This window comes from Epargyreus clarus, unplaced genomic scaffold (assembly GCF_041222505.1).
Source record: "Epargyreus clarus isolate Ecla_fem2 unplaced genomic scaffold, WU_Ecla_fem_2.2 ptg000023l, whole genome shotgun sequence".
In the NCBI taxonomy this organism is placed as follows: domain Eukaryota; kingdom Metazoa; phylum Arthropoda; class Insecta; order Lepidoptera; family Hesperiidae; genus Epargyreus; species Epargyreus clarus.
In genome coordinates, this window is record NW_027332230.1 from 11,727,102 (window position 1) to 11,744,187 (window position 17,086).

The following is a 17,086-nucleotide window of genomic DNA, read 5'->3' on the forward strand; positions in this document are numbered from 1 at the left end:
GATTCGTAGAGAGTTCCAGATTCGATTCCTGACAGCCAACCACATAAACTATACTTTTTGTTTACTATAGAGCAACGTCAAAAGCGTCATTTATAAGTCAAAATATAATACTTGTTTATAAGACAATTTTTAATCGTAAAATGCAAAGTTCATAGTCCATATTAAGCAAGCTATGATACGTCTAAAATATAAAACCTATGAAAAAGGGCAGGATAATATACGGTTGCCCTTATCCGAAGTGCTCTTAATACTGCGCTTAAGTGGGCGAGCCAGAGATGTTCAGAGGCTTTTCGGGCCCAACACTCCTAAGCCTTTTAATATCGCCCCCAACGCTTCAAGATCTTACACGTTACTTAACTTTTTAATGGCATTCGTAATGTTACGCTTGCTGTAATTGGTAGGCTTTAGTTTTTGAAAAGGCTCTTAACTGCATTTTGCTGACTGAATGTATGAAGTTGTGTACTATTGAATGAGCTCGTGGATGTGTTTTCTATAACATATTTGGTGAATATAAGCTCCTGAATATGGTGGACGCACTATCGTGTGTCTAGGTTTTTTAGGTTGAGGACGGCCACCGGGGGGGTTTTAGTGCGGTAAAAATCCCACATAACCCGGCGTCGCTCCCACGTCGTCGGATACCTTTTGAAGGTTTCCCCCTCGAGAAAAAAAAAAAAGGTTTTTTGGTCAATGGTACTTTATATTGTTAATGTTCTTGAGCGACTTATTGTCAGTCAATCCATATGGTTATTTCAAAATAATTACTTATCAAGAGCAAAATGTAATTATAATAAAATTAAAGCTGATGTTTTGACAATTATTAAAACAAAAATCAAAAAATTAAGTAAGTACATAGAATACGTTACGGATTAAGATCATATTGTAGTATAGGTACCTACATATTTTAAGGCCGCAGTTATATCATTTTTGCTTATAATGCCTCTTCAGCCACTAATGGCTTTTAAAAATTTATCTCTATTTTACTATCAGCCTGATCACATTCCTGAAAATGCGTTTTATCTCTTGAATAGACACTATTTCGTAAAATAAGAACACAGATTAACAGAAATAAGGAAATTAAATTGTCTGTAGTTTAAAAATAAGTACCTCATTGTAAGTAAAGCGGGAACATTTTCGCTAGTAAATAAACAATTTAATAACTGCATATAAAATAAAAAGCGTCATTCCCTTCAATAGTCTTACCACAACCGAAGCAATTACGCAAAGTGGACCTAAAACACCCTGAACGTCCTTCAAATCATATTTTGGGCGATAAACAAAACACCCCTCGATCACGGGGACGCAACTTAATCAAGCAATTAATTGCTAATTGAATTATATCCGTCACCGCCCGTGAGTGCTCCGGCCCCCAGATTGGGCATACCTGTTTTTTATCCGGATATAAATACCCGATATTGGCAATCCGGTCGCTCTAGTAATTTTTTAATTTTATAATGTTTTTTAAAGATAAGTGGCACAATTTAAATTTAATATTATTTTATAACTAGGATGTCATTTGAAGTAACTATTTATTTTAAATTTATATGTATTAAAAATTTGTAGCTGTCGTCATCGAAACATATTTGTTATGTGTAGTTTTGTTTACGTTTTTGCATTTTTGGATGTATGGTCATCACGAAGTCACCGTTTATTTTTATTGTCTTCTCGATTCTTCTCTAATTGAATTATATCCGTCACCGCCCGTGAGTGCTCCGGCCCCCGGATTAGGCATACCTGTTTTTATCCGGATATAAATACTTACGCGATATTGGCAATCCGATTTTGTATCCATATTATTTAAAAACTCACCTATCTTAAAGGTGGATCGAACTGAATTCTGTGATGCTTATTTTAATTTATTTATATTTAAGTTATATCATATCAAACATTCAATGAAGTTTTGCTGTATATACCTACTGTAGATGTAGCCAATAATAAGCATGCATTTTACCTAGTTGTAAGGCCACTGACACCCATGAACATTTGTAACCAGATAAGAATAGAATCCTCCCTTAGGTTGGCCACAGGCATTGCTTACTTAATGACTAAGTTGGAACGATTCAATTTATTTCTCGATGCCATTTGAAATTAAAACTCTTTTTCTATTGAATTCATTCCATCATATTTACAATTGAATATTCTTGATTCCGTCATAGTTTTGTTGAATGAAACGCAAGGTATGCTAAGTTATGCTGCAAGTTCGTAATTTGCATGAACGGTGCTCTGTTGAGCTTGATCAAGTCACTTTTAAAGAGCTGATTCTGTTTAATAGTTCAACTGAAGTTATTACTCCAGATTCATTTGTTTGGCTTTCATATTTAAATTAATGCAAAATTGACATACTTATTTATTTGTGCTAGTGCGTAACAGCGGTCGATATTCGAAATTATAATTGATTGGAGGAATATATAATTATGTAACGGTAGCACAAATAAACTTCCAATATATTTTAAATGATTTAATAATTTCTATCATTTAAGTATAATAATTCGATTTGCCGCTTGCAAGTCAAATCATCTTTTTTAACCCTTACAGTTGTGGATTAAGAGAATGTAACACTAAAATGTATAATACCAACCATTTAAAAAAGAAATCCGCTGACCAAATCATCATCATCATCATCATTAACCCATTACTGTCCCACTGCTGGGCACAGGTCTCCTCTCGGATTAGGCCATAGTCCACCACGCTGGTCAAGTGCGTATTATTTAATGACCAAATAATATAGAATATTGTCCAAATTTTGTACACCATATCGCAAAATTTGGCAATTTCGGCTACTAAATACTGTAGTACATAAAAATTGTTAAGATTGATAATTACTAAACGTCGTAAGTTATGATCAAAATCGAGTAATTTCAAATATGTTTATTATTTGTCATGTCCGTATATGTAGGGTGAAATATTAATTCAACTTAGAAGGGGAGTGTAATTACGCACGATATACTTTTGTCAATTATTCTAAGGCGTCGACATGATAATACACAATCTCCCCTTAGATTTTTCTAGACAGTAATTACTTTTGATCTCACGTACTATTCTGTACGCCAGCACTGATCAGTTAACTTTGAAGCTCATTAAAATTGATAGTTCATTCAGTTCGTGTACATTTTCAGGCTAGCGGAAAATTAAAATGACGCCCGCAGCGGCCGCGTACACACGGCTATACACCGTTCATTGAAAATATGCAAAAACTGGAACGAAAGAGAAAAACTTCCAGTATTTTCATACATTTACTTGCCTGTAAAAAGTTTATCGGCATGGATGCACGTTGTATTTTATGTATTTTATTCCGTTTTTTAAGCTCCATCTACGACTGTTTCTCTAACGTCAAATACTATACGGATTTTTCTATCAGCACTCACGTACGGATGTTCGATTTATTTTACAATGCTCGCAGAAGCTAAGACCATTACGTGTTTAGCAAGACAAAGTGGAGTGGCTCTCACAAAGACATGTATACACTAAGTGCCTATTCACACGTACCACAACCACACCACAATGCAACGGCACGAGCGGATTTGTATTAAAATGCACAGTCTTTCCCACGGACTACATCAAGCCATACACCATAGAAGATACTGATCACATCGTAACTAGTACTAGCGATACCATGATTGCATGACTACTCTATAACAAAGACACGTTTTTGTAGTTTTTTTACTATAGGTATCATAAGATAAGATCAAAGTCCTACCCAAGGTTGATAATACATGCGTAACCTAACCCTGAGTATAACCTCTTACCTGACCCTCCAAACCACAAAAGTGATGAACACTGTTTTATTAGGCAGAAATATGTCAGCAATAGTGACAATAGAGTCGAATGCTTAATACCTTCTTGCCAACATTTCGCTGTCATAATACGATGTAGTACGAGTACGTGTGAATGTCTCATATGGGCCTCGGTTATCTGACAGTTACAGACGATCCGGCCGGACCGCAGCCCAGCTAAATACCCCCAATACCGTACTTACGGCGAGTGTCAAACCGAGATTTGGTTTATGAATTGCAACTCATAATTGAATCGGAGACAACAAAGGCGTCAGATACATTATACTCTGCGTATTTAAAATTCATTTCGATATTTAATTACGGCTGGTTCCAATGACGAGGTCGGAATAATGAAAATGTAATTGTGAATTTACTTTTAAATATAAACTGAGTCAACAGTCATTATTTTAATGATATCATTTGTAATTAATATGTTGGTGAAATAAATAGGTAAAATAATAAAAGAAATATGAAATAATTACCGCTGGTTTTCTAATAGGTAAGTTTATATTTTAGTCTTAGAGCTTAATCTTAATAAGAAAACACTCTTTATTACGAGTACTAAAGTATGGTAGAGAAATAATCAATTTGAATAGTACCACGGTAAACATTATTTTAAAGTTTGTCAATCTATAGTTCTAGTATTGTTACTTCTAGAACAGTGTTTTGTTTTGATAACTTATGGGACATTTCAATTCAGAAAGTTCAAAAGACCACTAGCGTGTAGCGTACCTTTTCCTAGCGTGAACTAGTCCTCAGGAGTGGCAACTCATCTGTAGCCAACTTGAAATAAACCCTTGGCACTGCCGGACCCATTTAATGTTACAATTTGTTTTACTGTGGGCATAGTTATAGTAGTTATTGTAAATCTGCTGGTTTTCGAACTGATTCTATTTTCCGAATACAATTTCAATTGAAAAACTAAGGGAGGTAACAAACAAACGACAGTTCATGTCAACTTTTTAAATGTCGTCGAAGGTTCCTGTCATAAAGCGGCTAAAGAAAGCGACATGAATTATCGCTCGTGTAATAGCTGCCTAAGGTAATAAAATAAAAGCACGTGTAAGTAATTTAAGTTATTTTATTAAAATAGGTATTCAAAGACCGATAAAAAATTAAAATTCATTCGAAGGTAGAATTTATTGTTGACGATTAAATTAAATATATCACACTTAAAATAGGCCTTACACAATCGAATTTTAATAGACACCTTGCTATACTTCAAAAATAACGGAATAAAAGCACATAGTATTATTAGTTTTGGATTAAAGAGTGCTGTATTTGTTTAGTTTGTTAGAAACTAAATTAGTCTAATTATTTCATTTCAACTAAGCGATACACATTTAGAATTTAATTTGCAATGTAAATACTAAGCTTTTTAGTGTAACAAAGCTTTATAATTTGTATTTTTCTTTCTACGGCCTATATTTTAAATAAAATATATTCCTACTTGGTAATACGCTCTACTGCGCAATGAAAATGAATATGACAATTGAGATTTGACTACTTAATACTTTTATTTGGGTAATTACAGTTATTTATATGTATTATTATTGCAATGTGAGCATATTACGTATAATTGTAAATTTGTGATGTTTCTTGAGAATATCTTTGCAATTTTTTAAATATTACATTTAATCAGTAATAATATTATCATTTGTAATGTTTTACGCCAGAAACGACTTATGCGTTACTTACGATTTTATTAATAGTTACTAATATAACTTGCAATGACTAACTCAGTTTGTGCTAGATTTTTGTTTAAGTTGAGAGAAAAACAATCGCTATTCAAAACCTTTGAAATAAATGATATCGTGACTATAATACATTTAAATGCTTTTAAATCGCTTACTTAATTTTAAATATTAACATTACGCAGAATAGGAACTAGAAGGAATTTTTATACTTTAAGAATTTCATTGAAAGTATCTAAACTACTTGTATGGCACTCTTGATTCTATAGCGTGGTAAGCAAGGTATCTACGGTAAAAATAATGTTATAATACATTAATTAGTGGGAAGGTTCATTAATATTTATAGATGTCGAGTGTGTCAGACAAATATGAGCGCTAGAAATAGCTTTAATTTTTTTATACAATGTGCTTGTCGGCATTTGTACGGCTGCCTTTTAGTAGATATAAATAGATTAAAAATAGGTTTTCATCATCACGGGCCGTGCCTGACACTTTCAAAGTCTGTAAATATAAATGAACCTTAAGAGTAACAAAGGCAGTACATCGAAATATAAAAGGCGATCAACGTTACTGTACATATTTACAAAGTTAATGAAGTCGTGAATAAATATAGAGTAATTGTAGGTAGACCGATCCCATTGTTTTATCTAATTTTAACTTATAGAAGCTAAACATTCGTTGAAAAATCACATTATTAATCTAATTTTTTTAAGATTCAGGCCAAGTTTTAGCCTCACCAAAGTAATAAAAAACAAATTTTGCACATCAAACTCCGCAAACATGTTGTACCCGGTATGGGTTCAAACGTTATTTACGCATTATTCGTATCATTAGTCTTGTATTTATTAGCAATTCAAATCTGATGGTAACCGTGACAATCTGAATTTTGTAATAGAAGAAAGTTGAACTAGTTCCCACTGAGCAATTTAAAGTTTTCAATCCTGACTTAACATTAACATTAATAGTGATTTATGACTGTCCGTTTTTTAGAAAGTAACTAAGTTTAGTTACCTGATTTGTTATAATCAGCTGACGGATTTTTTTATTAGATTGGTGACAATTTTCATAATTTTGATAAGAGAAGGAAAGAATTAACAAATATACTTCATGAAATTTTTTACTCTAATACAGAACCCAGTATACAGAAACTAGTATTGGGCCCGTTCACATCAGATCGATCTGACAGTTTTAAAGTTCGCCGACTTGCAGATATTCCTATTCACATTAAGCGATGTAAGCGGGCTTTGTTCGCATTATTGATTGTCATTATAATATAAGTTATCTGTCTGGCGGCGAACTGTGAAACTGTCAGGCCGAACTAATGTAAACGAGCCCTTAGGCTTGCAACAGAAATGACAATTATATAGTCGAAAGACTTATATTTTGAAATATTAAAATAAAGACTCGTTCAAATTACTAACGATAATTAGAAGTGAACTACAAGTCCCTATGTTTATATACAATTTTGCGCATTATTGTTGCGAGTGTGGACGTATCCTAAGCGTCCTAATTAAATAACATTTTTAAACTAATAATACATACTTAATACAGATGATATGCAATGATACAAGTGCTATGTTTTTATAACAAGTGTTTACATTAAACTCATATCACAATAAACTTACGTAGATACAACGTTTCTATAAGAAAAAGCTTCATTTGATTTCCAATTCACAACTCGAATGTATCTTACTTTAGAAAATAGTATTATGGCACATGGAAACAACTGATGTATGTACAAATTTAAATTGTGTCCCAAAACATAAAAAGATGACGAAGTTAATATTTAAATTCAAAGAAAAAATAAATACATTGAAATAAGACCTATCAAAATAGACCCATTACCTATTTATGCGGAGAAGTCTGACAATTTTAAGTTTGTAGAACATTACGGACAAGTTTTAAATGTTTATAATTTTTTTCTTCTTCTTTATTTTTGGTATTCATGGAACACCTTTACAAAGAATAAAGCTACTACAATACTTGAAGAAATCTTCGAAATAATAAATTATTGTTTATTTACAGGCATGTGAACTATAATCAAATTATTGCCAAGCGCTAATTTGCTTCAATTTAATGTCTTCCATTACACTTATATTAATGATATAGGGTTACAAATTCGTTTACTGATATTCATATGGACATACCGAACGATTTCTATCAATCCCAATATAAACACTATGAACATTTATTAGAATTGATATTCCTAACTAGTTACTTTTAAATACTCTTAAAATTAGATCTCTTGTTAATAATATTATTCAATTGTTACATATTTACGATATTTACAGAATATACAACTTAATTTCAAAATTACGATCGACTAGTTATAATTGAAGATACATAGTTCTTATAAATTAATGTTTTGATTAAAATAATTATATAAAATGCGAATAAACTAGTAAAAATATAATAGGCCATTTGTCGAGAGCAAATATTATTCGAGTATACTACAAAAAGTCACTTTATAAAAATTCACGAAAAGTCAGTAAGCCGTAAATAATCACAATTCCGTTTCACAGTCAACTGAACCCACAAATTATAAGTCATTTGTCTTTACATCATCCATATCTACACAACGTGAGGAAGAACTGCAATTTTAATACGTCACTAGTATAACTAATAGTGCACACTTAGATAAAACATCGGTCTATACGTCCGTTTGGCACAAGTCGCCGAAAGCCGGCAAGGCGTGATACTACCGAGTCACAGAATCTATCCGCGGATGGGGCGCAGGGGGAGGATGAGTGGGCGCCAGTGGCCCCTGGGAGATCCCACTCAAAACAGTCTGACCATGTCTAAAAGATGTGAGACGAGCCAACGTTCTAGTGCCGTCGTTATCAAAATTAGGCCTCTCGTACTGATGCTTCGATCTCTGTCTCTGTGGCTGCATTGCTTGTAATTCATCATAACCACCTTCTCCTCCGTAATTTTCATCATCAGACTCGTCTTCACCAAAAGCTCGGTATGTAGTCTCAGTTTCAGAGTTCTTCCTAGATCTTATACCATACGTTCTATCTATGAGCGATTGAGTTACGTCGGGTTTCACGTTTTTATCACTTTTTCTGTCTTCAAGACTTTGATTATATCTAATTTGAGCTTTTTGAGTCTTGTCTAGAGACGGTAAGTCATAAAACTTTAAGACGTTAGGGTGACCTTGAAAATATTTTTCACTGTACACATTTCGATTGTAATAGCCACCATTGCTAGCTGGATATAGTTCTTCATCTGGAGCATAGCGGTTATCAAAGTTATCGACACTTTTACCGCCCGGAGGAAACCAACCCTGTCAAGAAAGACACGTTTAAAAGTAGGAAACAAGCTTATTGTTGTTTTATTAATCATCTTGATTATAATAATTCTTTCGATGTTAAAATAAACACAGTGCAAAATAATCGTTGTGTAAATCTTTTCAAATAAGCGTAAACTAAAGGGCCTTTTGCAAACCACATAAACTATTACAAAATAGCAAACCACTCACCAATGAGCTGACGCACTGCCTGGTATTAGCAACAAGAGTAACCGAAGCATAGGCAGCGGGCGAGGTTGCGGTTTTACTTGTGTTCCATTCGTTGCCAGTGACACGTGATGATGTCACTTCAGCGTATTCCGGTAACTGTTGGGTCACTTTATCGTACTCTGAATTTGCCTTTTCCTTACTTTGATTTGTCTGATTGCCAGACATACATAAACCAGGCTGATTTTCCATCCACAGCAACGATTCCGTCTTAGTGACTGTATTTTTATTATAACAGCTACTTAGTGGATGTGATAGTGACACTGCGGCTTTAATGTTCATTTGAGTTACTAAGCTCGTTCCATTTGAATCTAAAAGTAAATATCCTATTATTAAGAAGCCCGCAAGGATACACCGCAAGTGGATCAGCTTTTATAATTCACATACAAAGGCTCTCGTTTACCGAATGCTTGGAAAATATAAACGCAATATAATACAAACGAAGTGAGCGAAATTGGCTTAAAGGTAACTGGGTAAGTCAACAAACGAATCGTCTGGAGAAAACAAAATAGAAAACATTTACATTTACTGGGTCTTTATTTCTCGGATTTGTATCATTCCTTTGTACCCCGAACGTGAATGCAAAGTGAAAGAGATCCACTGCGCTCGCGAGAGGGCTCGTGCTACCTTTCAACTCGAAAGTAATCTAGCGCCCCTCCCGTCGTCGCATGGCAAAGCCTCCATCAAACAAGCGCTCGGCACCCTGTGCCACCCTACGACACCCGTGGAATGTTTTTAATTTTGAAATTCTGATGCTGATTCCACAAAAAATGTTAGCTTTTGGAGATAAGCCGGATACTTGTTTATTTTAGAATTATCATTCTTTTTGGCCATTTTACTTACATTTGTACGGGAAACTTTTTGTGTGGGAGCATAATAATATTATAATGTAACTTACCATAAATATTTGGAAGCGCTGACTTTTTAGCAAATATGTTATGTTTCCGAACGTAAATAATACCTCCAATCATAATGATCTTGAACAATACAATGGCTCCAATTAAAAAATAAAACCACGTTTCCATAACAAAATCTCCAGCGACTATAGACACTTCACTATTATTCGGGTACCTGCAATAAAATAACAAAAGTCGATTCATATATTCCAATATGAGTATTAAAATAAAAGTTATAAGAGTACGTATGAATAACAATGTTACATAGGTTCGTACCTTGATAAAGGATCCAATCCAACTGATCGCGAATCTATATTTAAGTACACTTTTTGGCTGAATGGACCCAAACCGACAATAGTTTCGGCCGCAATTTGGACGGAGTAACTAACTCCAGAAGTTAAATTAGTCATAATCAAACTTGTAGCTTGTTGGACCGTTGTGTTTATCGCTATCATAGATTTATTTGCTGGTATATCTAACCAGTTTAATACTACGTTATAGCCTGTTATAATGCCATTTTGCAAATGTGGCTCTGGAGGAGACCATTTCAAATGAACTGTTGTTGTGTTTACTATAAACATTTCCATATTTGTAGGGGGACCATCTGGAACTAAAAAAATATAATTTTATTACTAATCTGTGATTTTTATCCTTAAAGCAAATATTTAATATTGAAAATTGTATACATACCATCGTCTAAGGTTTGTGCTATTCTGGAATTCGAGGGCTTTCCCTCAAATTTCTTATAAAAAGGAACGAGGAAAAACTCGTATCTCGTATATTTTCTCAAAGATGTTATTTCATAACCAGAGACATCGTTGGAATGCAAAATAGTTTTCATCTCATATTCGCTTGTTGTATTATCTAGGGGCCGAAAGTATATGAAGAGCCCTTCCAGGTAGAAGAAATTTAATATTTCCCACATTAACTTTATTGTCTTTGAGTCGATCGGCGTCGCCTCTATTAAATCAACTATGTTGTCAGTCATAATATTATTTCTATATTCAGTACTATTGGAAAACGCTCCTGACTCCCAAAATGAATTACTGTCTTCACCAACAGTGACAGAATCTGAAACAGGGCTTGGAGCGGATAGGCCATGTGAGTTTTCTGCCCTCACAATAAACATATACGTGATTCCGGGTATTAGGGATTTCACAATATATTGCGATTGGTGCACTCTTTTTGCAACAACTACCCAACCACGAGAATTTCTCGGAGTATTATTACCCGACAATGACTCTCTAGAAAACATTTCTACTTGATACCCTAGTATCGACGATGATCCAATTTTATTATTTTGATTCCACGTAATTGTTACACTAGAATCAGTAATATTGTACACGAGGGGTTTTGTGGGTGGTCCAGGGAGAGCAGATATATCTGCTGCTCTAAAAAAATGTATATTCGGATTCGTTGGACTGTCTACTTGTAAGAGTCCGCTCCAAACATATTTTCCGTGTTGTGATGAAGCAACGCATGTATACGTTCCAGTATCAATTTTATCTAAATCTTTTAAAATAAGTGTTCCGTCACTAGAAACATTTCTTTTATGATTTTGTATTAATGCTTCCCCTTCAAAATACCAAGCAACGATTGGTTCAGGTGTGCCGATAGCCGTGCAGGGGAAAACGGCCATCGATTTTATAGGTAACGTTTGGTTAGAGGGACCGTTTGTTATGATTGGCGGTGGGCGGTCATCGTCTGACGTCACGCTTAATTTTCCTCTAACGAACGAACTGCCAGCAAAATTTACCGCAGAACAAACTATCGTGTTACCACTATCATTTTTGTTTGTATCATTGATCGTCAATACCGTCACTCCACCTAGTACTGCAGATGCATGATATTTGCCTTTCGATGTACCAGGGAATATTATTGTTCTATTTCCTTCTAAGCTCCAGAACATAGTCGGTTCTGGCTTCCCTGATGATGTGCAAGTAAATATTGCTGATGCTCCACTTTCAGCTATAATGGAGTTCGGTCTCAATGTTATTGAAGGAGGATCTAAAACAAAAAGTTCATACAAACTATAGCGTGATTTTGATGCATTCGAAAAAGAATTGCGTGTAAAAGATCTTTTAATTGCATTCGTATACGGAATTTTGTGCTCATCACAGGTAAGGATAAACACGCAAGATAGTTTTATTTTACAAATCTCGGAAAGTCTTAGGTATACCACGAAATACAAGTATACAAAGGAATTATTAATTTCACTCAAAGATAAACCTACCATAAACAGTCATATAGCCACTTGCACTAACTGCACCGACAGCGTTATCAGCTTCACAGGTATATTCTCCTTCATCTGTTAAGGCTACATTGTCTAGCCTTAAGCTTCTGTCATCTAAAACTTTGACGCGACCTAGAGGCATGTTCCCACCTCCAGCTGTTCTACGCCATAGTACATCTGGAAGCGGATCTCCACCAACGCGACATTGGAAAGTCACACTGCCACCAGTTTGCGCCACGACATCTTCTGGACCCGCGATCAAGTACGGTTTAACTGTTTAAAAAACAAACATTGATAGGTATAAACATGACCTCACTATTCAAATATTCAAGTGAATTTGAAATCGCCTGTAATTCAAGATGTATTCAGGGCTTGTATACTCACTGTGTATTCGCAGTGTAGCTATGGCTGATTCTCTAGTACCAGCTGCATTCCGAGCGATGCATTGATATCTGCCAGCATCAGTTTGCCTCGCGTCTTGTATTACAAGACTCCCACCGTCTACTAAATGCATTCTAGAACAATATTGCACGAAACATTTATAGCATAATAACACCAAACGATAGATGCAAAATAAAAGGTAATGAATGAATTTCATTTCTTTGAACAAAGCGCAATGTTACAAAGTCATTCAAATATGGGGCGGAATAATTCAATAGGAAATTAACATTTAATAAGGGGTCCGGTGAGGCAGAACTATTCAGATTTTTACTTGATTGCTTGTCGTGCACTTCAGATATTCCCCTTCTTATATAGCTTTGATGTACCCTCCCTATGACTGTTAATTATTTTTATGCTTCCACATACGTGTTCCCTCAAGACAGCGCGTCGCTCATAAAAATGCATAGACAAAGTAATTGAAAATTTTGAGCTATAACTTCGTAACTTAAAATTGATTCAAAAGGTGTGAAAGTCAATTATAGTATCCTAAACTCTACTAGAATATGCTCAGAGTCAAATGCTTATCAATATTTAAGTAGTTTTAAACAATTTATACTTAATATGCTTTTAAAATTAAAGTTATTGAACGTTTAATATGAAACGATAATGCAGAATATATATCACTTAAATGAAGCATTTGATACTCGTATACCTAAATGAAGTTATTCATGACATTGGATAATATTAAAAAAGGAAAAGCTGCTAAAATTTAGATGCTCTAAAATCGCTGCGCAATTATAAAATTTCGTAATGCACGAGTAACTCGATGTCGAGTGACTACTCTTCTGTGAATTCATAAGACTATCTCGTTTCCACCATCCCATTTAACTCTAAAGAGCTCTTATCAACTACCCCGATTTTACTTCGAGTGCGCTATATCAAACTGTCTACCTAGATGGCAACTTTCATTCAATGTTTCAGCTTCACATTAATATTTTAGCTGCCGGATTTAGTACATTTCGGCGCCCATTTCGTAAATGGGATGATATTGTTCTAGAGAGCTCTGCAGTTTATTACAATTCCGCTTTGGAGATTTGTGTCCTACACTAAATATTCTAGAAACAAAAACTATTTTAAGTTAACGAACCTGGAATCGCCGTCAAAATGTAAAATCTGGCCATTTTTCTTCCAATAAACCGAGGGCTCTGGAGAACCTCTTGGTGGAGAGCACTCCAATATCACAGTCTCGCCTTGAGCCGTCTGAGTGGTCACCGGCTCTAGCCGGAACTCTTCGCGGAGCACTATAGGAAAATTATGATAATGTAGTAACTTCACAACTTTGTTCAGGACATAGAATTTGCAATAAATTGTTAAATTTCTTACCGGCAACATGAAGAGTAGCGTTTCTACTTCTAGCGGTTCCATAAGGATTGGTGGCTTCGCACCAGTATACACCAGCATCGGAATGGGCTCTTCCATGTGTGGCTCTAAGGAAGAACAGCCCACCAGCTGGTAGAAGACTCCTATGAGTGTCGGATACAACTAAGACCCCTGCTTTGTACCATCGTATGGTTGGAGTTGGGGATCCTCCGGCTCGGCAGTTCAATGTGGCTGGTTGGTGACGAGCGACAGTGACATCCAAGGGTTGTTCGATGATGTATGGTGCCTCCCCGCTACTCATGTAGTCATCACTCAGACCGCCATTTACCGGACCTATTAGAGAAAAAAAATGACTAATTTATTTGTAAAATCATCTTTGAATTTACGCTGACCTTTTAAAATAATAAAGCATGTTTAATATTACTAAAAGCCTAAAATGTTCGCGTGGCTTTTTGTACTTAATTCAGCCTAATACAAAATAGATAACCTCTCTTATTTGAGAAATCTGTTAAATATGAAAAGTAATATTATAAAGTTCAAAGGTAAAATATTTAATGACATAATTAATAAAATGTGTAATGGTTTCAAACACCATTGGCGCTTATTTTATTGATTGGATGACATATTTAATGATATTTTATCGCGGTCGTTTGATCGTGCTACAGAAGACACGTATCATAAAAATAGTAACACATTGAAAGTACTTCCTGATAAAGTAAAGTTAATATACACCAAAGAATTTACATAACATTAACATTTCTAGCATGGTGCATGATTTACCACGTAACAAAATCAAATTAAAACAATAAAGTCGTTTGTGGTTGATTAAGCATCCTTAGCTGTTTATAACCTACTCCATTCTGCACAGGAGTGCCTGGCTTAACGTTCGTGTTAGTTCTTAAGACTAAGTCCTTTTGTTTGATCCGAGTATAGTGCTTGAGCGCGCCATATGGTTTGTTGGCCCCGCCCATTGCTATTTATCATGCACAAGCCTCCTTTAATTTTGATTTAGTCCAACAATAGCCCTTTCTACTCTACGGTAAAATAATAATAGGTGGAGTATGTCATTTGCAGCTACTCTAAAGCGCACAATAATAATGAGCCATAAACATAGGCTTTCTAAGGGAGTCCCCCAAGGATGCTGTTCGGACCCTATTTTACTATGTTTACTGCGACTGCGCAGATGTTATTTTTTGACACTCGATTTGATGTATGTTCATTGTTGTTGCCGCCATTATTGTGACGTCAAAATCGATTGGAAAAAAGTTACATTGTCCGATTTTACCCAAAAATGAACTTCGTAATGATCTGCGACTCGATTTTGGGTACGAATTGTATTGTCGAACAAAATCAATAGTATTACTCTTTTGTGCAAAATAATTGTGTTTATTTATTCACGTGTCCCGGCATTGTGAATGCGGTGCGGTACTAGGGCTAATCTATAATTGAATCTCCATTCTGTTATCTTTCGATTTTTCTATATAAAAGCTTCACATTTGATTTAAGCGAAACGTGCCGTTAGTATAATGTGACCTAATTTCGAACGTTGTTTATTTTCTATCTCGAGTTTTTTAATTTTGTGCTGTATCTTTTTCTGTTTATTTTGTTTTACGTAATTCGTCATCAGATGATAGTTGTTGTACTCATGAAAATGCATATTATTACTATAGATAAACCTACATCTGCTGTGAAATTTAGTGGTTGAAACTCGGCATCGCAGTTAAGGGTTCAAATCCTAGGCACATATAATGCTTTTGAAAGCTATGTTATAAGAAATAATTATCACTTGCAAGGTGAAATATAACATCCTAAGAAAGTAAAGGAATCAACTAAGAGCTGATTTAAAAAAAGTTGTCAATCGCATGTGAAGTCTACAAATTCGCACTTGGGCAGTGGGGTGGACTATGACCTAAACTACTCTCTGAGAGGAAACCCATGCGTAGCAGCACAACTGTAATGGATTTCCGATGAAATCTACATCAGTAATTACTAATTAGGTACGCCATATCTAACAATTTGAAATTGTAATATTAATTTTCATTGATAATATTACCATTTCGAATATTACAACATTGAATTAGTGAATTGCATTTCAGTTCCACTTAAATATTCGCCGATTAGTTCATATCAAACGCATTTAACATATTCCTCTAATTAAACACAATCCTAAATCCAACCAGACAGATAAAACAGACACGTTACAAAGGAAACTCAAATCCAATTTTACGAAATAGCGTCGCATAATAAATTTATCTGTCAACTTCATAACAGATATAGCATGTACTAGCAGAACATCCTTGTACGGAGAGATAAAAATAAGATTTAGCGGAATGCGAGGAACATAAAATATTGTTTATGTTGATCCCGATACGTTAGTTTATCGCGCATAAAGCTGACTTTATAGCGTTATAGCATAGTTGTTTGAACGATCGGATATTATCGGTTGGTAGGTGAAATCGGTAGATTTTGTCAATGTAGGAAGTAGTTAAAAATTAAAAATGTTTTAATGTAACTTTCTAAGCGTGGCGGAGTCGCCATAGTTACGGAACTTCCGGATACGATCCCCGGTGAGACACAATTATTATAGTATTAAATATTTAAATTAATTATTTTGTGGTATTTTCATGATGTGTTATTTTTATAGTAATAGGTACCCATTTATACTGTCACTGGCTGGTACGATTGTATTAGTTAGCAAAGAAAAATATCGCTCTTGACGTTATAATCGTACAATGATGCGAGAATAATAAAAGTTGTAAATTGGATCAAGAAATAGTTTTATTTTATTAATAGGAAAATATGTAGGTACATTTAAGGAAACATTCATGTTAAGTTTTAGTAAATATATTATCCGTTTCGTTCAACGTTAACTTCCGGTATAAAATAGTAATAACATTTTGCGAAACGACACACGTGTTACCTCTTGTGTCGTTGGTCACAGCTGCCCGGACCTTTCAAAGTCGGTTAGACCCAAAACTGGTTCACCATTACCTTAATACTGGAAAAAATGTATGTTTTTACTTATAACGTCCGTAAAATTTTTGGTTACCAAATTCGAAATTTGTGTATTTCTAGTAGGTAGCCAAGCTTATTTTTGGGTGGCCAAAAATTAGATATATTCATTATTAAAAACGAGCTTAAATCAAAGTAAATTAAGTAGGTTCATAGAAATATTTTAGGAACTTACTAAAATGATTTTACGAGTAAGTAGTACT

General features: G+C 34.7%; 1 protein-coding gene across 2 annotated transcripts in view; it reads right to left on the bottom strand.

Moving 5' to 3' along the window:
* Positions 1-7,378: 7,378 nt before the first annotated feature.
* The window catches only part of LOC140751639 (roundabout homolog 2), a 77,042-nt gene continuing 67,334 nt past the window's right edge, over positions 7,379-17,086 (bottom strand). For both annotated transcript variants that reach the window (XM_073085615.1, XM_073085614.1), the window contains exons 3-11: positions 13,875-14,204; positions 13,639-13,792; positions 12,495-12,625; positions 12,111-12,383; positions 10,568-11,884; positions 10,154-10,487; positions 9,880-10,052; positions 8,946-9,292; positions 7,379-8,750 (exon numbers count right to left, since the gene is read on the bottom strand). In XM_073085615.1, coding sequence (XP_072941716.1) covers positions 8,163-8,750; positions 8,946-9,292; positions 9,880-10,052; positions 10,154-10,487; positions 10,568-11,884; positions 12,111-12,383; positions 12,495-12,625; positions 13,639-13,792; positions 13,875-14,204 — 3,647 coding nt within the window. In that variant the 3' untranslated portion in view covers positions 7,379-8,162. The remainder of the gene's footprint in view (positions 8,751-8,945; positions 9,293-9,879; positions 10,053-10,153; positions 10,488-10,567; positions 11,885-12,110; positions 12,384-12,494; positions 12,626-13,638; positions 13,793-13,874; positions 14,205-17,086) is intronic.